Genomic DNA, 22,203 nt, shown 5'->3' with positions numbered 1-22,203 from the left:
ACGAAAAACTGCTCAGGGAATGTACTGCATTCAAAAAAGACTTTGCTGAAAACCCCAGAAAATGGTTTTGAAACTTCATGGTGTTATGGTTCTTGATTTTAATTTTAAATCCACAATGCTTTCTGTCACTCTGAAATACCTTTATTTTGAAAAAAAAAAAACTCAGTCTATTGTGTTTTCCTAGTAAAATAGTGTCCTTTTTTTTTTTTAAAGCAGTGAATCAGAGGAAGAGACTGATTTTGATCATTTGATTTGGGGAATGTATATGTTATGTTGTCTGTGGATAGAGAGACCTTTATGTCTTTGCTCCTTGTGCAAATGCTACAGTGTAGGTAGCAGTACATTGCTGCATTATAGTTTAGCTCGGTGACCTACTGTAGGGAACATCAGTCTGAGATCCTAGATTGGTCCATGTGTCCTCAATATGGCTGTATCTTATTACAGTAATGCCCTATGGAGCCAATATAATGAACATAAATTGATATGGCCTTTTATTAAATGTTTCACAATATACTATATTGTAATCATTTCAATTAACTATGCACCTCTTAAGATAATTAAGACTTAGACCTTTTACTTGCTGTCCGACATAGCCAGTAGTTTTTAAAAATCTGATAGATGATAGGACACCTCAGCAGTCATGCTTGGGAAGCTTCAAACTTTTATATCCAGTAATCATCAAGTCCATTTTTTTCTGATTTGAGACAGAATTAAAACCTTTTTGGATGATATTTTGATTCACTTTATTTAATTATTTAGACATTTTATCTCATGCTCACTGCTTTGATATTCTTTCTTAATGCCAATAATTGTTGGGTATAACTATTGGATATGGTATTATTCTGGGTGTTGGAAGTTCCTGATCCCAATTTTGAGAATCATCAAATGGAAACTAACAGCACTATTAATGGCTAATAAAAGAAGAGAAAAATGATTTAACTACTGAGCAAGATCTTTCAAAAAAAAAACTTTAATAACCACTAATATTTAACAAACACCATTGTCCATATGGTTAAGAATCCAAAAGGAAAACTTCATTGCCCTATGCATATGTTTATAATTTCATTCATCCTGTATGTTCCATTCTGTTGAAGAACAAAATAGAAGCCAAACCATTTATAAATGGCCAACATTAGATGAAAACATCTGAGTGACTCTTCTGGCAGGTTTAAACGGCCTGGTGAGACTCAGCTAACTCTGCTGGTTTTGTAAGTTTACTCTGGGATTTGTAATTAATTTATTCAATAAGGAGTGATTGATTATGTATTACGTGCAGGAATTTTGCTTGGAACTGGAGACAGAGAGATGAAAGATACTATCTGTATGTTTCAGAAGCTCAAGAATCTATTAGGCTAAACAGATCAGTGGGAAGACAATTATAGGACAGTATGAGAAATGTTATATGAGTACAACAAAGATTCCCTGGAGGAATACAGGAGGGACTCAGTACTGGGTTGAATAGTGGACCTAAAAAAATATGTCCAAGTCCTAACCCTCATTACTTATTAACATGACCTTATTTGGGGAATAGGACCTTTACAGGTGTAGTTAAGTTAAAGATCTTAAGATGGTATCATCTTGGATTTAGCATGGGTCCTAAATCCAATTACTGGTATAATTGGATTGGTATAAATGATACCAGTAATAAGGAAAAAGAGGACAATTTGATACAGAGCACCTAGAGGAAAGCCATATAAAGGTGAAGGCAGAGATTGGAGTTATAATGCTACAAGCCAAGGAATGCCAAGAACTGCTAGCAGCCACCAGAAGCTAGGACAGAGCACATGGAACAGATTTTCCTTCAGATCCTCCAATATGAACCTATCCAGCTGACACCTTGATTTCAAACTGAGTGAATTTTTTGTTGTTGTTTTAAGTCACCAAGTCTGTGGTAATTTGGATATGGCAACTCTGGGAAGCTAATACAGGTCTTTAAGCTAGACCGGAGGTCTGGGACTGGAGATGGTCATCAGGTAATTACAAGGCCTCCCAGTTCAGGGAACATTTCAGCTGAGATTTGGAGGTCAAGTAAGAGTTACCCGATTTACTAATGGGAAAAATAATTCCAGGCAGAACAAAATAAGTGTAAATTCAGTCCATATTATTTCCAGTAAAAAAAAAAAAAAAGAAACTTCTTTAATTTCTAATTCTATAGGAGGAAGTAAAGAGACATGCTGCTCACCCAGTTTTGTCTACTCTGGACAAAGATCTGATCTCTACTACGTGGTCTACCTGGTCTGTGAATCTCTGTAGTACGTAGATTATTGACTTCTCTCACGTCTCCACTTCCATCACACACTGATTGAGGGGACCATAAATTTCTCTCCTGAATTATTGTAATAGCTTTTAACTAGTTTATCTGCTTTCATCATTGCTTATCCCACCCCAAGTTCTATTTTTCTTAACACGTTAGTCAGAGAGAGTGTCTCTTGAAACCTAAGTAACATAACATCATTCTGTAGCACAAAATCTTCCAGTGCTTAATTGCATTCAGAACAATCAAATAAAGTTTTTAAACATCCTAATGACCATAGGAGAACTGATACTTTACGAATTTTCTGTTACCGTCTCCTACAACTCAGCCTCTGACTCACTTTGCCTTTTTGCAATTCCTGGACATACTAAATATGGTCCTACATGAAGCCTTTACGCTAAGCTATTCTCTTTGTCTAGAGTACTCATCACCACACTATCTGCCTGGCCTGTTCTCGGTCTTCTTTTATGTTTGTGCCAAAATGTCAATTTATTAGGCCTTCTGTGATCATCCTAAATAAATAGTAACCCCTCTACCAATATTTCTTATCTCCTTTACCCTGCTTTAGTTTTTCCCGTATCACTTACTATAATTTGGATTATTGTATATTTATTTGTTTAGTTTATATTTTTCTCCACTAGGGGATAAGTTGCATATGACCAGGAACATTATCTGTTTTGATCATTGTTATTGTTAAGTGCTTAGGTGAGTACTTGGCACATAGTAGTATTTTGATTGACAGTTTTTGAATGGATGGATGAACAATACTTAGAAGATTTTTTTAACTGAGAAATTCATAGAAACATTCAAAATGTTTGATGAGAATTTCTGGGTCCATGCTTTATTAGGAAAAACTCAATAAATTTTAAGTGCAATATTACTTAAAACAGATTACAAAGGCCTGCAGTGGGGTCTGATATTAATTCCTCATTTCTTCTCACAAAAAAATACACACAAATAAATTGGGGATGGCCCTTAATTGGTGTGGCTTTAATAACAGGTTTGATCAATTTTGGATCCTGTTCAGTGATGTTCTTATCTCCCATAGGCTAGTTTCTATTGCAAACTGCTTTTCTTACCTGAGCTTTCTTGTCCTTAATTCTTACGACTCTTAGAGAAAGAAAGAATATAGTCCTTGAGGCCCAAATGTTATTAAATGATTTCTCTGGGAAACTTTGCTTCTCTTCTGTGTACTCTGCAAATGCTGGATGAAGCTGTGAGATGCCACCTCTTTTTGTCCCTCTTACCTGGGTACTCTGTGTCTGTCCTTTCTTTGTTTTGATCATAATACACTAATGAGATTCCACATTCTCTGCATACTGTGGATATGGGAGAAGCATTTTAAAGATCTCGACATGAGGACATGAGTAGATTCCTTTCCAGCTGAGAGTCTGAGTTGGGAATAGCTCTCCAGCTGGGCAGAAAGATGAATATTATGGAAACTTCATTATAGCACCCTCAGGAAATTGTCAGACAAGGCATCTTGCTTGATCCCTTCATGGCCAGTATCATGTGGGCTAAACAGGTGGATAAAAAAAGCAAACTCAGCATGATTGAGGAACTATACCTAGTTGGATAAGGCTATAGAACTTGCTACTGGTGAACAGCGGCAAGGTAAAAATCTTTGAGATATGAGGCACTTACTTTCATATTTCCCTTGTCATTTAAACTTCATCCCAGCTTGAAGAAGAGCTATTCATTTCACAAGTGAGGAAACTGAGGTACAGAGGAGGTAACTTGCTGAAGGTCACACAGGTGGTGATTAAATCCAGATTTGTCTGTTTTTCCACAGACTATGCTCTTTTACCTCCACCATGCTGCCTATAAATTAGAAATATATTTTGAGGGATTTGAACTTAAACCTTTTAAAAATAACATTAGCACAAGAACAAGGGCAGCCCATGTTGTAGATGAGATATAGCTAAACATCTAGAAAGGCAGATCACTGGGCAGTGGTGATGGCTCCAGTGCCAGCGGCTGTGTGCAGCATGAAAGCAGCTGTTAATCAGACATGCTCGCTTAAGAGGACCCTGGGTTTTGACTTTGAAGGCAGCCAAAGAAAGGTTGAATATATGTTTTTGAATTCTACAGCAAGCAGAGCTCTTTTGAATTCTTTATTTTCTAAAAATGATAATTAATAATTCTAATGCTTACTTCCTTGGTTGAGCTCTTCAAACATGGAATTAAAAGTAGTAAATTTTCAACAAAATACATATGACAGACTGTTAACCCCGTAAATTAGGGTTTCATTTGCCTTAATTTCTCACATCAGTGTATTTTTCCCAAGATGGCTTTCCCCACATGTATGTCTAATAAACCAATGATGTCAACAATAATTAGTACCTTTGAAGCAGCTGAAACAACGCTGGGCCTGCGGTTACATTATTCCTCACAACAACTATATAAAGAAGGTGCTGTTTTAACATTTTATTTTGTCAAAAAGAAGATAAGGCTTACCGCAGTTTCTAGATGAGCCCAATGTCACATAGCTAGAAAATGGCATATCTGAGATTTGTGTGAGGCTCCCCACATCCAGGAGCCCATTGTGTGAAAGACCAAGTCTCTGCATGTGTTAAGTATTTGAAGGGGTGGGGTTAGAGGCAGGGACAGTATTGTCTGCAGGATATGATGGCTAAGTTGCGAGATATGATGGTTTTTTCTTTTCTTTATTTATTGTCTTCTTCCTCTTTTCCTCCCTCCTTCTTTCTACTCTCCTCTCCTTCCCTCTTCACTTATTTAAAACTTCAAACCAGTTTCTCTCATTGGGTGAAATTGGCATTGCTTCTCAGGCCCCTGATGTCCTGCTGAATCCTGGGTGTGATGAGAATCCCAGCACCTGGAATTTAGTCTCAGCCTCATAATTAACTTTCTCCAGGCTAGCCATCTAACTTTTCTCCTTTCAGCTTCCCCAACTCCAGAATCCAGATATAATTACAAATTACCTTTTAAGATTATTGTGAAATGCTTTTTAAACAAAAGCAGAAAATGCTTTACAAATCTGAGAAGTTGTTCAGGTTTCAGGATGGAGGTGGGAAACAAAGAAGCTCTCCTGAGAACTCTGGTCCACCCAAATTGCCCAGCTACTATCAATGCAGGTTGGATTTGTATTTATTTCAAGATTTAACATGTAATTCCATGCAGTTATATAAAGTTGCAGAATGCTTTTACCTGGGAGAGTCTGCTGGAATTTGTCTCTTTAAAAGTCTCTAGACTGTGACCTCCGGGGGTAATATAAGCGTTGGCTCTGATATGGCAGTGCAATAGGAAACCTTCTGACCTTCTTACCAGGGGCTTTCTCTTCAACTGCTTTTCACAGATATCCCTTTCCGGCTCCCATTTCCTAGTGCTCCTGTAAATGCTGAATGCCAAATTTTGAATTGCTTTCAGAGTTTTTACTGCAAAGATATAATTTGATATTGCTTTAGTGTCCTAGGGAGTCCTGAATTAATTTCTTGAATTTTGCATTTTAAAATGTGAACATCATCTTTTATTCTATTCCTCTTCATACGTTTTTGTCTTAATCTCCCATCATTTTCCTTGCTGTTGATTCCAGTGCCCAACAAGCTCTCAAACCCTGGCACTGATGTGTGCACCAGTTAGTGAGAGGCAGACTGCAAAGAGATTTTGATATTTGAGAAGAAAATTCTCTATTATATGAATTAACCTAGAGAAAAGGGGGCTGATGTATCTAAAAAGTGCTCACCGTTTTGAGCACTCACTATGGGTGGGTACTATGCCAAGTGCTTTACATGTACTACCCCATTTAATTCCAGTTTTACCAGTATGATACAGGTTCCCTGATTGACCCGATTATACAGATAGGGAAGGAGATACTTACAGAGATTAAGCAATTTGTCAAAATCAGTCAGCAAATAAGAAGTGAAACCAGGACTAGAAGATAGATCTGTTTCTAGAATCATGCTTTTACTAAGCCAAAGGCTGTATGGAAGAAGTACTCAGGTACTTGGGTTGTTTGGAAAATGTGTCCATGATTGACCACAAGGTTAGGGTTAAATATTCCTCACTCCTAAGTTCTTGGTGATTATCTGTTGAATTGCCCTTCCTTTTTAATGAGTCTTTCATTTCTACATTCTGGAGAGTTTAAATTCACAAAAACTTTTTCAAATTCAGCATCAGTTCTATGGAGCCATTCTTGACCTTCTGGTCAGAAGAGTTTTCCGTCTTGGCACCTCCTCTTGACCTTGTACAGGCAGTATTGCTTGGATCTCTAAGGTACTACATGATCTGCACACTTCATTCCTTGGGGCCTTTGCACTTGCTATAACCTTTGCCTGGCACATTCTTTGCTTGATAATTTCATGGCTCACTCTTTTCCCCTTTAGGTCTCTACTCAAATGATCTCTTTTCAGTGATCACCCGTTATATGTCACCCTATTTAATTGCAACCTTCCCCACTGACACACTTCCCACACTGTGTCTGCTTTATTTTTCTCCTATCACTTGCCATCATCTAATATCCTATGTCTCACATTTATTTTACCCGTCTCTTCTCCATAAGAATATAAACGTTTATTTATTCTGTCTCTTCTCCATAAGAATACAAACCCATCAGAAATATTTTTATCTGTTCTGTTAACAGATAAACAGAACTTGAGCCCTGGTTCTGAGCAATCCCTTGTACAGAGAGGGTGCACAATAAGTTTTTATTGAATGACTGAATGAAGGACTGTCTGCCTTTTTTCACCTTTGACACTGTTGAGATAGGGAGCTAGATGATTCCTTGTTGCGGGGCTGTCCTGTACTGCTAACCTGTAAGATATTTAGCAACATCTCTGGTTTCTACTCACCAGTAGACCCACTAGTAGCAGTTGTGACATCCAACTGGGATAACTGAGAGTGTCACCAGACATTACTAAATATATCCTGCAAGTAGTGGGCATTGTCCTCAGTGCAAACACTGTTTGAGACTCAAAGATCCTGGAGAACAGGGATCGTATATTACTAGAGCATATAATAATACTGTAGCACATAGTAGATGCTTGATAATATTTTAAAATTAATTTGTTTATTAAAATAGTTTTTGGGGAACAGGGTTGTTGGTTACATGGAAAATATCTTTAGTGGTAATTACTGAGATTCTGGTTCACCCATCACCCAAGCAGTGTACACTGTACCCAGTGTGTAGTCTTTTATCCCTTGACCCCCTCCCTCCTCCCCCCTGCATTCCCAAAGTCCATTGTATTATTCTTAGGCCTTTCTGTCCTCATAGCTTAGCTCCCACTTATAAGTGAGAACATACGATATTTGGTTTTCCATTCCTGAGTTACTTCACTTAGAATAATGGTCTCCAACTCCATGTAGGTTGCTGCAAATGCCATTACTTCATTTCTTTTTATGGCTGAGTATTATTCCATGCTGTATATATACCACATTTTCTTTATTCACGCATTGGTTGATGGGCATTTAGGCTGGTTCCATATTTTTGCAATTGTGAATTGTGCTGCTCTAAACATGTGTGTGCAAGTGTCTTTTTCATAAAGTGACTTCTTTTCCTCCAGGTAGGTACTCTGTAGTGGGATTGCTGGGTCAAATGTAGTTCTACTTTTAGTTCTGTAAGGAATCTCCGTACTGTTTTCTATAGTGGTTGTAATAGTTTGTATTCTCACCAGCAGTGTAAAAGTATTCCCTTTCACCACATCCCTGCCAACATCTTTTTTGTTTTTTACTTTTTAATTATGGCCATTCTTGCAGGAGTGAGGTTTCTCATTGTGGTTTTATTTTGCATTTCCCTGATAATTAGTGATGTTGAGAATTTTTTTGTATATTTGTTGGCCATTTGTATATCTTATTTTGAGAATTGTCCATTCATGTCCTTAGCCCACTTTGTAAAGGATTATTTGTTTTTTCCTTGCTGACTTATTTGAGTTCCTTGAAGAGTCTGGATAGGAGTCCTTTGTTGTCCATAGTTAGTGAATATTTTCTCCTATGCTGTGGGTTGTCTGTTTGCTGATTATTTCTTTTGCTGTGCAGAAGCTTTTTAGTTTAATTAAGTCCTATCTATTTATGTTTGTTATTGTTGCATTTGCTTTTGGGCTCTTCGTAATTAACTCTTTGCCTAAGCCAACAACTAGAAGAGTTTTACTGATGTTATCTTCTAGAATTTTTATGGTTTCAAGTCTTAGCTTTAAGTCTTTGATCCATCTTGAGTTGATTTTTGTGTAAGGTGAGAGATAAGGATCTAGTTTTATTCTTCTGCACGTGGCCTGCCAGTCATCCCAGCACTATTTGTGGAATAGGGTGTCGTTTCCCCACTTCATGTTTTTGTTTGCTTTGTAGAAGATCACTTGACTATAAGTATTTGGTGTTATTTCTGCTTTCTCTATTCTGTTCCATTGGTCTACATGCCTATTTTTATACTAGTATCATGCTGTTTTGATAACTATAGCCTTGTAGTATAGTTTGAAGTTGGGTAGTGTGATGCCTCCAGATTTGTTCTTTTTGCTTAGTATTGCTTTGACTATGTGGGGTCTTTTTTGGTTCTATATGAATTTTAGGATTGCTTTTTCTAGCTCTGTGAAGAATGATGATGGTCCTTCGATGGGAATCACATTGAATCTGTAGATTGCTTTTGGCAGTACATCATTTTCACAATATTGATTCTACTCATCCATGAGCATAGGATGTGTTTCCATTTGTTTGTGTCATCTGTAATTTCTTTCAACAATGTTTTGCAGTTTTTCTTGTAGAGGTCTTTCACCTCCTTGGCTAGGTGGTATATTATTTCTAAGGTTGTTTTTTTTTTTTTTTTCTGAGGCAGAGTCTTGCACTATCTCCCAGGCTGGAGTGCAGTGGCACAATCTCAGCTCACTGCAACCTCTGCCTCCCAGGTTCAAGTGATTCTCCTGCCTCAGCCTCCTGAGTAGCTGGGATTACAGACACCTGCCACCATGCCTGGCTAATTTTTTTTTTTTTTTTTGTATTTTTAGTAGAGATGGGGTTTTGCCATGTTGGTCAGGCTGGTCTTGAACTCCTGACCTCGGGTGATCTGCCTGCTTCGGCCTCCCAAAGTGGTGGGATTACAGGCATGAGGCACTGTGCCTGGCCTTTTTGTTGTTGTTGTGGTTGTTGCAGCTGTTGTAAAGGGGATTGAGTTCTTGATTTGTTTCTCAGCTTGGGCATTGTTGACATGTACCAGTGCTACTGATTTGTGTACATTGATTTTTATATCTTTAAACTTGACTGAACTCATTTTATCAGATCTAGGAGCTTTTTGGATGAGTTTTTAAGGTTTTCTAGGTATACAATTGGCAAACAGCAACAATTTGACTTCCTCTTCACTGATTTGGATGCCTTTTATTTCTTTCTCTTGTCTGATTGGTCTGGCTAGGACTTCCAGCACTACGTTGAATAGAAGTGGTAAAACTGGGCATTCTTGTCGTGTTCCAGTTCTCAAGGGGAATGCCTTCAACATTTCCCTTTTGAGTGTAATGTTGGGTATGGGTTTGTCATAGATTGATTTTTTATTACCTTGAGGTATGTTCCTTCTATGTAAATTTTGCTGAAGGTTTTAATCATAAAGTGATACTGAATTTTGTCAGATAATTTTTCTCCATCTATTGAGATGATCCTATGATTTTTGCTTTCAAAAATTCTGTTTATGTGATACATCACATTTATTGACTTGTGTTTGTTAAACCATCCCTACATCCTTGGTACGATAATGGTCTATTATCTTTTTGATATGCTGTTGGATTCTGTTAGCTAGTATTTTGTTGAAGATGTATGCTAGTATTTTGTTGAAGATGTATGCATCTATGTTCATCAGGGATATTGTTCTGCAGTTTTGTTTTTTTGTTATGTCCTTTACTGGTTTTGGAATTAGGGTATTACTGGCTTCATAAAATGATTTAGGGAGGATTCCCTCTTTCTCTGTCTTTTGGAATAGTTTCAGTGAGATTGGTACCACTTCTTCTTTCAATGTCTGATAGAAGTCAGCTGTGAATCCATCTGGTCCTGGACTTTTTTTGTTGGCAATTTTAAAATTACTGTTTCAATCTCACTACTTGTTACTGGTTTGTTCTATTTCATCCTGATTTAATCTGAGAGGGGTGTATATTTCCAGGAACTTATCCATCTCCTCTAGATTTTTTAGTTTGTGCGCATTAGGTGTTCAGGTAACCTTGAATGATCTTTTGTATTTCTGTGGTATCGGCTGTAATATTTCTTGTTTCATTTCTAATTGAGCTTATTTGGACCTTCTGTCTTCTTTCTTGGTTAATATCACTAATGTTCTATCAATTTTGTTTATCTTTTCAAGAACCAGCATTTTATTTTATTTATCTTTTGTATTGATTTCTTTGTTTCAATTTCATTTAGTTCTGCTCTGATCTTTGTTATTTCTTTTCTGCTGCTACATTTTGGCTTGGTTTTCTCTAGTTCCTTGAAATGTGATGTTAGATTATCTATTTGTGCTCTTTCAGACTTTTTGATGTAGGCATTTAATGCTGTGAACTTTACTCTTAGCATTGCTTTTGCTATATCCTAGAGATTCTGTTATGTTGTGTCACTATTATCATTCAACTCAAAAAAAATTTAAATTTCCATCTTGATTTCTTTGTTGACCTAAAGATAATTAAAGAGCAGATTATTTAATTTCTATGTATTTGTGTAGTTTGGGGGGTTCCTTTGGAGTTGACTTCCAGTTTTATTCCACTGTGGTCTGAGAGGATACTTAATATAATTTCAGTTTTTAAAAATGTATTGAAACTTGTTTTGTGGCCTATCATATAGTCTATCTTAGACAATGTTTCATATATTGAAGAAAAGAATGTATATTATACAGTTGTTGGGTAGAATGCTCTGTAAATATCTGTTAAGTCCATTTGTTCTAGGGTATAGTTTAAGTCTGTTTTTTCTTTGTTGACTTTCCATTTTGATAATCTGTCTAGTGCTGTTAGTGGGGTATTGAAGTTTCCCACTATTATTAAGTTGCCATCTACCTTATTTCTTAGGTCTAGTAGTAATTGTTTTGTAAATTTGGGAGCTCCAGTATTAGGTGCATATATATTTCCCTGTTTGATCCTTATATCTTTATATAATGTTCCTCTTTGTTTTAATTGTTATTGCTTTAAAGTCTGTTTTGTCTGACATAAGAATAGCTACTCCTGCTCACTTTTGGTGTCCATTTGCACAGAATATCTTTATCTGCTCCATTCCCTTAAGTCTTTACGTGTTAGGTGAGTCTCTTGAAGACAGCAGATACTTGTTTGGTGGACTTCTATCCATTCTGCCATTCTGCATTTTTTTAAGTGGGGCGTTTATGCCATTTACATTCAACGTTAATATTGAGATGTGAGGTACTGTTCTATTCATCATGCTTGTTGTTGCCTTTATACCTTGTTCTTTTTCCCCCACTGTGTTATTCTTTTACAAGTCCTGTGAAATGTATGCTTTAAGGAGTTTCTTTTTTTGTATATTTTGAAGTTTTGTTTCAAGATTTAGAACTCTTTTTACCATTTCTTGTAGTGCTGGCTTGGTAGTGGTGAATTCTCTCAGCATTTGTTTGTCTTAAAAATGCTTTATCTCTCCTTCATTTATGAAACTTAGCTTTGCTAGATACAAATTCCTTGTGTGACATTTTTTTTTTTTTTTTTTTTTTTTAGTTTCAGGAAACTGAAGATGAGACCCCAGTCCCTTCTTGCTTGTAAGGTTTCTGCTGAGACATCTGCTATGAATTTGATAGATTTTCCTTTATAGGTTAACTGATACTTTTGTCTCACAGCTCTTAAGATTCTTTCCTTTGTCTTGACATTAGATAACCTAATGACTGCATGCCTAGGTGATGGTCTTTTTGTGATGAATTTTCCAGGTGTTCTTTGAGCTTATCATATTTGGATGTCTAGATCTCTAGTAAGACCAGGGAAGTTTTCCTCTATTATTCTCTCAAATAAGTTTTCCAAACTTTTAGATTTCTCTTCTTCTTCAGGAACACCGACTATCCTTATGTTTGGCCATTTAACATAATCCCACATTTCTTGGAGGCTTCGTTCATGTTTTTGATTCTTTTTTCTTTGTCTTTGTCTTAGTGGGTTAATTTGAAAGCCTTGCCTTTTAGCTCTGAAGCTCCTTCTTCTACTTGTTCTAGTCTATTGTTGAATGTTTCCAATGCATTTTGTATTTCTCTAAGTATGCCTTTCATTTCCAGAAGTTGTGATTGTTTTTCCTTTATGATATCTATTTGTCTAGGGAATTTTTCACCCATATCCTGTACTGTTTTTTAATTTCTTTAAGTTGGTTTTCACCTTTCTCTGGTATTTCTTTGAGTTGCTTAATAATCAACCTTTCAAATTCTTTATCTAGGAATTCAGAGACTTCTTCTGGGTTTGGCTCCATTGCTAGGAACTGGTGTGATTTTGGAGAAGTGTTATAGAACCCTGTTTTGTCATATTACCAGAATTATTTTCCTTTTTTTTTTTTTTTCATTTGAGTGGACTAATTCAGTGGAGAGGTCTGAAACTCAAGGCCTGCTGCTCACATTCTCTTGTCCCACAGGATGATCCCCTGATATAATGCTCTCCCACTTTCCCCAGAGATGGGACTTCCTGAGAGCTGGACTGCAGTAATTGTTATGGCTCTTTTGGGTCTAGCCACCCAGCAGAGCTACCATGCTCCAGGCTGGTGCTAGAAGGGGTCTGCAAAAGTCCTGTGACATAATCCGTCTTCAAATCTTCCAGCCATGGATACCAGCACCTACTCTGTTAGATGTAACAGGGAAGTGAAGTAGACTCTATGAGGGTCCTTGGTTGTGGATATGTTTAGTGTGCTGGCTTTCTTGAATGCTGGTTATACTAGCAGTGAAGTTGTCACATAGACACCCTTACAACTTCTGGTTAGCCAAGATGTTGTGGGCAGTGGAATTAGGTGTTGTCTTCTTCTTTCTGAGATCAGAGTTATTCTGTCCTGAATTGCTATAATGGAGTTGGTTGGCCTCCAGCCAAGAGGTGGTACTTTCAAGAGAGAATTAGCTGCAGTAGTAGTAGGGGGCTATAAGCTTGCCCTAAGATGGCCAGGGTAAGTATTTTGGTTTCTCAGGCAATGGGATGGGCCATAAAACTCCCAAGATATTGTCTTTTGTGTTAGGTTAACAGGGTGGGTAGATAAATATTATCAGGAGGGGGCAGGCTTAGGCAAGTCTGGGCTCAGACTCTCCTTGGGTGGGGCTTGCTGCAGCCACACTGGGGAATGGGAGAGTGGTCCTCAGGCCAATGGGATTATGTTTCAGAGGGGCTCTTGGCCACCTCTGCTGTGTTATATGGTTCATCAGGGAAGTGGGGGATAGAGAGAGGCCTCACCCTGCTCCCATACTGTTGGCGAGGTCAGTCTCACTCCCACAGTGCTCTGCTCAGGCTTTGCCCCAGGCCATGAGCTACTCTTCTGAGAAAGCTCCTATCTACAGACGCTCCCACCCATCCCCCAGACTTCACTCAAGAAAATTTGTATCCAGTCAAAACCACTGCCAATTTCAGGTGGGAGCTTCCTTTGCCCCAAGACCCTTTCCCAATTCCACTGGCTGCCTGCCCCGAGGTCCCCTGTGAGATATAGTCAAGGGATGGCTTCCTGGGGCTCAAAGTGGAGGCTGGGAGTATGTTCAAGGTATTTCTTGTGCTACTTGTACTTTCAAATTTCTTGCGACTCCCTAAAACCATTTCATCTCTAGGTAAGGTTAAATCCTTCTTTGGTGATCTGGATTTTCAGATTGCCAAGTGGAGATGTGTGTTCAGAGGTAGGTTTTTCCCCCTTTCACATTTTGGGCACTCACAGTTTTTCACCTTTCAAAGGATTGGTGAATTCCTTCAGTTTTCCTGGTATGTTCCTGCAGTGGTTCATGGAACAAAAAGATCATGGTGTGAGTCTCCAAATGCTGTTCTGTCCATCCATATGGGAGCTACATGTTAGCTTTGTCTCCTATCCACCATCTTCCCCAGAATCTCTTGATAAATTTTTTTAAGCTGGATTGATCTGACTTTAAATGTTTATCTCAAATATTATGATATAGTTACTATAAGACTATCCTCTCGAAATTTTTATTTTCTCTTATATAATAAATTTACTTCAATAACAAATATGTGTTTATTATCACACAGGTTCAAGATGATATACAGGAATTCAGAATTGCAAAAAATGTGATCTTAGTCCCTAAGAATCTCACGGTCTGGTTAGAGAAGCATATACACTGGCCAAAAATGAAATGCAGAAGAATGTATTATCTGTCTCCTCAACCCATGCCTGTCCCATCTAATTTATCCTCTGTAGTAGAGATTTTCTGCAGAGGCCTGGATAATAAATATTTTCACCTGTAGAGGCCATATTGTCTCTGTTATACCTACATTCATGGAAGATAGCACTTATAGACATTTTCTTATATAAATATTTCTAGAACTAAGAGCAACATCTCAATTTGAAGATTTCAGGAATAATGTAAAAGACTTCAGGCCAGGCATGGTGGCTCATGCCTGTAAAAAATCCCAGCACTTTGGGAGGCCGAGGTGGATGGATCACGAGATCAGGAGATCGAGACCATCCTGGCTAACATGGTGAAACCCCATCTCTACTAAAAATACAAAAAAATTAGCCAGGCATGGTGGCGGGTGCCTGTAATCCTAGCTACTCGGGAGGCTGAAGCAGGAGAATGGCATGAACCCATGAGGCAGAGGTTGCAGTGAGCCGAGATCGCACCACTGCACTCCAGCCTGGGTGACACAGCGAGACTCTGTCTCAAAAAAAAAAAAAAAAAAAAAAATTCATTCCCCTGTCCTATCACAAAATGCTATGGACTAAAAGGGTAAACAAGTGGTTTTTAAACTTCAGTTTTAGTGGATTGCAAAAACAAGTCATTGGATCGTAGCTGCACTTTATAAATGATATAGAATAGAGTAGAATAGAGTAGAAAATATCAGAATGCATTACACATACTAAGAATACATTTTATGTTTCTGTTTATATGTGCACATAAAGGTCTTTAATAAAAATTTTATTTCATATTCTTTTATTGTAAAGTTAGCAATGCATAGTCTTAAACTGACTAACTCAAATAATAGACAGGGCAAAAGTCCATATGCAGATATGTAGGTGGTAAATGATTGTGCCTTAAGGTAACCAACAAATCCAAGAGGTAGCAGGGAGATGAGAAGTTGAAGGGGATGGTTCACAGATTCTAAAATGCCCCTGCTTCTCTGAATGGCTTACTGCATTCTTTTTAAATATTCAGCCTCTCACCTCAGTGTGAGTTATAAACACCTTTTCATTTTCTTCTATTAAGTGCCTTTCCTCAGGACAAAACTTTGACCTGAAATGTCCCTTTTCCTGTACTTCTTCACCTGGCGAAAAGCCCATTCATTCTTCCAGGCCCATCTCAAATGCTAGCTGTGTTGCGCAGCTTTGCGTCAGTCCACCAGGCATAGTTAATCATTTTCTCCTCTTTGTTCTTTCAACACTGTGTTCGTGCTACTGCAGTAGCATTTATCACATTTTATTATGCTTGGTTTTATGTGCCTTTCTCTCTGCTATTCCACTATGAGATTCTTGGGGATGGGGACAATTTTCATGACTAGTTGTAGACTTCCCAACACCTAGTACATTATCTGCACATAGTAGGTGGCAGAGCCCTAAATGGAGAAAGCTTAGTGATGTGGTTAAGACTCTGGGCTCGAAACCCAGAATGCCACTGTGCAGCGGTGCAAACCTCGATAACTTCTTGAGCTTATCTAAGCCGGCTTTCTCATCTGACAATGAGTGTAATATGATTAATCGACAGTGTTACTGTAAGGATGAAATGGAATTACGATATCAGGCTTTACTGCAGTGCCTGGCATTTAATAAGTTTTCAATTTACCATTAGTATTGTTGTCATTATGATTACTGTTGAAAGGAGAGAGGAAATGGCTACTGGAACTGCTGATACAAACGTAAATAGTAACTGATATTGTGGAAAGTGATTTTTGAAGTAAATAATTAGATTTCGTAATATACTCTGTGCTTTAGAACATAATGATCATATGAAAAGCAAGTATTGTAGACATCTGGATGTTTGTTTTTATATTCAACTGGCCATGTTACTGATTTTTACTCTTATCTTTCCTTGATATTTTAAACTATTTTGGGGGAGAGGTAGAGGGGGGAAGAACGGAAAACAGGATTAAAATAATAAAATTTTGCTCCTGAAGACACTTCATAAACTTAATTGTGTAAAGTTGGGGCAGAATTTCTCAACCTCACCACTATTGACATTTTGGGCCAGATCATTCTTTTCCATATAGGGCTGTCCTGTGCATTGTAGGATGTTTAAACATTCGTGGTCTCGACTCACCAAGTAATAGGACCACATTGTTCCTCTCTCCATCTTGTGACAACCAAAAATGTTTGAGGGACTTTTGATAAATATGCTCCGAACAAGGTGAGGAATGAAACAAGAAAGCAAATGTAAAGGTGATGATATCACCTTTATTATTAACAGAGCTGGGTGGGAGAAATGAGTTTCTGTCTGTAAACTGAGCTGGCTTGCTAAAAATGAACAGAGAAAAAGGCCGACTTATCCACTGAGTGCCAGAGAGGAAAGAGTCATTATAGAAGTAAGGAAAACTGATCATGTCTGAAGTCAGCTCATTCTCAAGAAAGAAGAATGGCGGGCATGGTCCTTTGCTGAACATGACCAGATTTTAATGATTTCCTTCCCATTTTGGATTTTAGGCAGACATGGTCAAATTAATTATAATCTTTGGTTCCTGACACCTTGTAATCACTGTCTATAGTGGCCAGCTTTTATTTATTTAAACAGTTATTTTTAATAATATAATTCATACCTACTAACATGCTACCTAAAATAAAGCTGGAAATGCAACAATTGTCTGCTTCGAATCACACAGAGCTTCCCAGCCCATCCTCCTGCCTCTCCCACTTGAGCAGCATCATCCTGATATCTATCTTTCCCAAATTTACCAACAAAATAAATCCCTCCACCTCCATAGGGTAGAATGAGCAAAGTCAGCAGGCAGAGATCAGAAATTAGCTTCAGGAAAATGCCGCCTCAAGGAAAATTCTTCCTCAAGGAAACTAGGAAGGAAGAAAAGGTTTACCTTTTAACAGATGGTGTTGAAATTTGTATGTTTACTTACTGTTTCAGGATTTCAGGGTGTCCCTAGGAACTAAATATATGCCATTAAACTTTAAGAAGATTATGAGAAGTGTTTAGAAAGTGAAGGGCTATTACTTTTTATTAGTGTAGAACTGCTTTTGTTGAAATGAGTAAATGTTGATGGTACTGGATATCCACAAACCTGGCATCTGCAAACCCACCTTCTCATTTTGTTCCCCTTAATACCCACATTTTATTTTACATGCTGAGAATATTTTATATTTTAATATAAAAAAGTACTCTTTCTGTGGATTGAACCTTTCTCAAATACGAGTTTTGTGATTTTATTTTCTTGCACAATGAAAAGAGTTCTTTCAATATTAGAAGCATACCATTTTACAGTTGATCCAATCTAACATCTCCTCCAGGGCAGTAAGTTAATAACAAATGGCACTATATAATAACAGTTCAGGTTTATCTTACTACACGCACACACACACCCACTCACCCACACCTACACCCACACACACACAATCTGTTTTTGCCACACTTCAGAATCTGGGTAGCAGTTGAAGAAGAACCAACATACGAAGTCACATATCCATGGTACCTGAGTTTCTCTGAGTTTTCAAAGCAGCTATGATTCTAAGTTTCATTGCAAACCACATGATGTTACAAAGGGCACTAAGTTAAGGAAGGAGTGACGAGGAGTCCTCACTAAAGAATAAGCTCCATGACACAGGGATCTTTGCCTTCTTACTGCTGCATCTTTAGAATCTAGAACATAAACTGGTTCATAACTGTATCGTTATCTGGAAAAGCAGAGTCCTGGTGATAAATAACAACAATCACATCCAGTTCGTGAGCACAATCCATTGGCTGTGCCTTATGCTGGGTGGGTCTACACTGGTAACTTAATTTAATCCCCCCAGCATGAGTGTTGTTATTATCCTCAGCTGCTTTTTTCTTGAGAAAACTGAGGCACAGATGAGTGGAATGACTTGCTGTAGTTCATACAGTTAATAAATATAGAGCCAGAATTAGGACCATATAATTTCTGCCAGCCCATCTCCTCACAAACTGGAAAGACAATGTAGTGGTGACCCAGCTCCTTGTTTTGCTTTGGCCATCAACTAAATAATGCTGTGCAAATTACCAGTCCTCTGCATATCAGAGTCCTTTTCATTGAAATGCTGAGTTCATAGTCAATCAAGAAGAGCCTGTCCATATATGAATAATCCATGCACAATCTTTAGACTAAGATACATCAGTATCTTCTGATATTTTATTACATGTTCAAAGAAAGCTTGAATTTCCACAAAGTATTTTATGTTTTTGATGACATATCCCTTCTTTATTTGCTTTGTGTTGAAATTACTTTGGTATATTGTCTAAGGTTCAACTATGGAATGATTTCTTGGTTATTTCAGATAAATATCATTAAAAATAATGTGTGCCTAGATTGGGAGAAATGTGACTAGTCTCAGGCAAAAATAGAAATTAGATATAGGTACATAAACTTAAATAGCTCTTCATCCCTATCCTTTAATGCAACATGTGCAATTTAGGCATTGCTTTTTTTTCTTTTAATTTTTAGTCAGTTCCCTTAGCCCTTGTGGAACTATTTTAAAAATAAAATAAACCTGCCTTTGTGAACACCGGGTTGTAGATTAACCCACAGTGTAACAAGTAAGGAAGGGGTAAGATTTCGAAGGCAAAGATGTCTTTACTTGAATCTTGTCTCTGCTACTTTCTACCTATGCAGCCTTAGGACACTTGATTTCAGAGCCTCAAGTTCACCATTTCTGTAATAAGAACAATATACCTATCAGATACCTCCATGAAAAGAATGAAAACTACCCTTGTTAGGAAGCAAATCAAGCATAAATAAAAAGGAATGTCTTAAGCCCATCTTGGGTGAAGCTGAACATCTTGTATGATGATGATTAGATTGTATTCTAATATTGGGTTTATATTGTCTGGATATTAGACAGTTTGTTCCTGGTCCATGACCGTGTTTCACAGTCATAACAATTCTGTTATCAGCTAATTTTATTTAACAGGATACTTATATAACACTATGTGCCGAACACCATTTTAAGTTCTTTGTAAATGTTAACTCATTTAATCATCATACTACTCTGTTTATTCTAATATCTGCACATCCTTAGAACATCACAGCATCTCGTGCTCTCCTCATAAAACCCTCCACTGTATCATCATTTCTACTTAAGGACTGAGTAAATCAAACGCATATACCTACCATGAAACAGTATCAAGTCTCCTAACCAGGTCTGCAAAACTTAGATGAAGCGCTGTTTCAACTCTGCACTAAAGAAACCCAAGCTGAGCCTTCTCTTTTCAAGCCCCTGCCTTCTTTTGGTGCTACTTGAAACTTTTTCTTACTGGCTTTCCATCTGTTATTTTTAGCTTGCAAAAACACTTTACTGTTCTTTGAAATGTCAGTTACCAGAGTCCACAAGGTATAATTTTTGGGACAAGAGATTTTGCATACATCTGTACATGTGTATTTTATATATTTCGGTTTTTGTGATGAACTTACCATGGCAGGTACTGTCTTTTTTTTGTTTTGTTTTGTTTTGTTTTGTTGCATAGGCGAAGTGTTCTAAGATGCTAGAAATAGGAGATGATATTTGAATTCTAAGGTACACACTATCCTTTGGCAGAGGCAAAGGAAGTTGAAATTAATTGCTGAAGCTATGAAATGTTAAATTCAAGGGGTATTAAATGATGTGGAAAACAACAATATTGTGAGGGGTTCTACGTATTTGGAATAGTGTCCAACTTTCCGAACACATCATGTGGCTTTTGAAGTTAAACTCATATTAATTTTGAGCGATCATGGCAAAATATAACCATGACATTTTTCTAGGGTGCCTTTTCCAAACTACAATTAAAATTTAAAACATTTGCTCACCTATCTTTCTTGTGAATAAAATAAACTCAGGGTTAACAGTTGCAATATCTTCATTAATGAGAAATTTTGCACTTTTAGTACACTAAATTCTTGGTTATCCAGCAAGGTTGGATATTAAATTAACTGGATGGAAGAGTTGCAGAATTGTTAGAACGAGAGTTTTACTATCAGAATAATCTGTAAAATGTAGATTAATTCATTTAACAAATCAGTTTTGAGCATCTGCTATGTGAATAGATACTGAGGCTACAATACAGTGGTGAGTAAAAACAATTATGCTACTTATTCTTATGGGTCTTACAGTTCAGCTGATAAAGCAGGAGATGGTAATAAATTATATGTAAATTTACAATTGTATTTACTATTGCAATGGAGAGGTTCATGGAGCTATTTTACGCTGTGCAAGTATGTACTAAGGGGAACTAACCTGGTCTGGGAAGGCTGACAGGATAGCACTGGGAAGGAGTAAGAATAGCTTTGCAATGCTTATCAAGAAAACCTAAAAATCCATACTCTTGGGACCAGCATTTCCACATTGAGGCATTTTTCATAAAGGAATAATTTAGGTTGTGCTAAGCATTTTGGCTATCAGGACAAGGCATTGTTTTCATTACCAAAATATTGGAAACAGCTTATATATTCAAATGTAAATGATTAGTTACATTTATATTATAAATATTAAACTATATCGATTATCAGAAATCTTTTTTAAAGAACATAAAAATTTTTATTGTCATAAGAGATGTTTAGTGAAAAAGATTAGGTTACAAAATAGTGAACATTAAAAAGGACTTTACCTTCATCCTGACCCTACCCTTCCTAGTTACTCAATTTATTCTATTTGATTTCAAATGTATAAATGAGAGTAAGAGTTATAGCGGTTACTACTAGCTACCATTTAGCACATGCCAGCCCTGTGCTAAACATTTTACATCCGTTATTTCAGTTGATTTCATATAAACCAGTGAAATAGGTATTATTACATTTATTTCTTTTTCTGTATGGAATTCTTAAATATATCAATACGATGTATATTCCCTATGCAACAAAGAAAGAATTGCTTCAATGCTCCTGCTGTTTACTATGAATTTATTTATTGCATTTTATCTAAGATAAATACTTTGTTCTCTTGCAACAGCTTTCTGTGAAGAGGGCTGCAGATACGGTGGAACGTGTGTGGCTCCTAACAAATGTGTCTGTCCATCTGGATTCACAGGAAGCCACTGCGAGAAAGGTAATCTAGCTTGTTTTATGGGGGATAGGGAGAAAGATTGGTAGAAAGATTGATTCAGAAAGAATAACAGTTCTTTCTTTAGGAATAATACTGTGGGTTGACTTGATACATTGTATTGTGATGGTGGATGTGGCTCTCCCAAAGTGGGTACCTTTCTGTCATTGCTTAAAAGGCTACCTCTCTCTGAAAATAGAGCTTCATTTGCCTTCTCTCCAATGCATTTAATTTAGCAAGGTCAAGTCTTTTCTCTGCTATAGCTCAGTGTGCATTTTTAGTGCTAATTAGAGATAAAGCCTGATGAACTGACCTGCCTCACTTATCATCTATTGGGTAGCATCACACACAGTTATTAGAATTATAACAATCTACTGTGTCAATGGAATCTAAATTAGCAGCACATGCTCCTTGCGTAAAACCACATTAAATAACTCCAGCAGCAGGTTTATTGGTGTGCTTGAGATTTTATTCTAATATTGGTTTGTTAGGAACATTATCGTTCATAGACCTGATATTATAAGCCAATTAGTGTAAGTAAGATTACATTATGTGCAACTTTCTATTTGCAATAAATGTTGTGTTTACATTTGGCACTATTTGGTGAAATCCAACTCTCTTATTGATTGGAAAAGTCCTCCTATTTTTATATAAGTGAAATTTGATGTTCAATGCCAATGTATATGTCAGTG

The 22,203-nt window shown here is 37.2% G+C and overlaps 1 protein-coding gene across 5 annotated transcripts in view; it reads left to right on the top strand.

Moving 5' to 3' along the window:
* The window catches only part of NELL1 (neural EGFL like 1), a 932,871-nt gene that overhangs the window by 693,489 nt on the left and 217,179 nt on the right, over positions 1–22,203 (top strand). For all 5 annotated transcript variants that reach the window (XM_055282142.2, XM_055282141.2, XM_055282138.2 and 2 more), the window contains one exon: positions 21,422–21,517. In XM_055282142.2, the coding sequence (XP_055138117.1) occupies positions 21,422–21,517 (96 nt within the window). The remainder of the gene's footprint in view (positions 1–21,421; positions 21,518–22,203) is intronic.

This window comes from Symphalangus syndactylus, chromosome 6 (assembly GCF_028878055.3).
Source record: "Symphalangus syndactylus isolate Jambi chromosome 6, NHGRI_mSymSyn1-v2.1_pri, whole genome shotgun sequence".
NCBI lineage: Eukaryota > Metazoa > Chordata > Mammalia > Primates > Hylobatidae > Symphalangus > Symphalangus syndactylus.
This window is presented reverse-complemented; position numbering and strand designations above follow the sequence as displayed.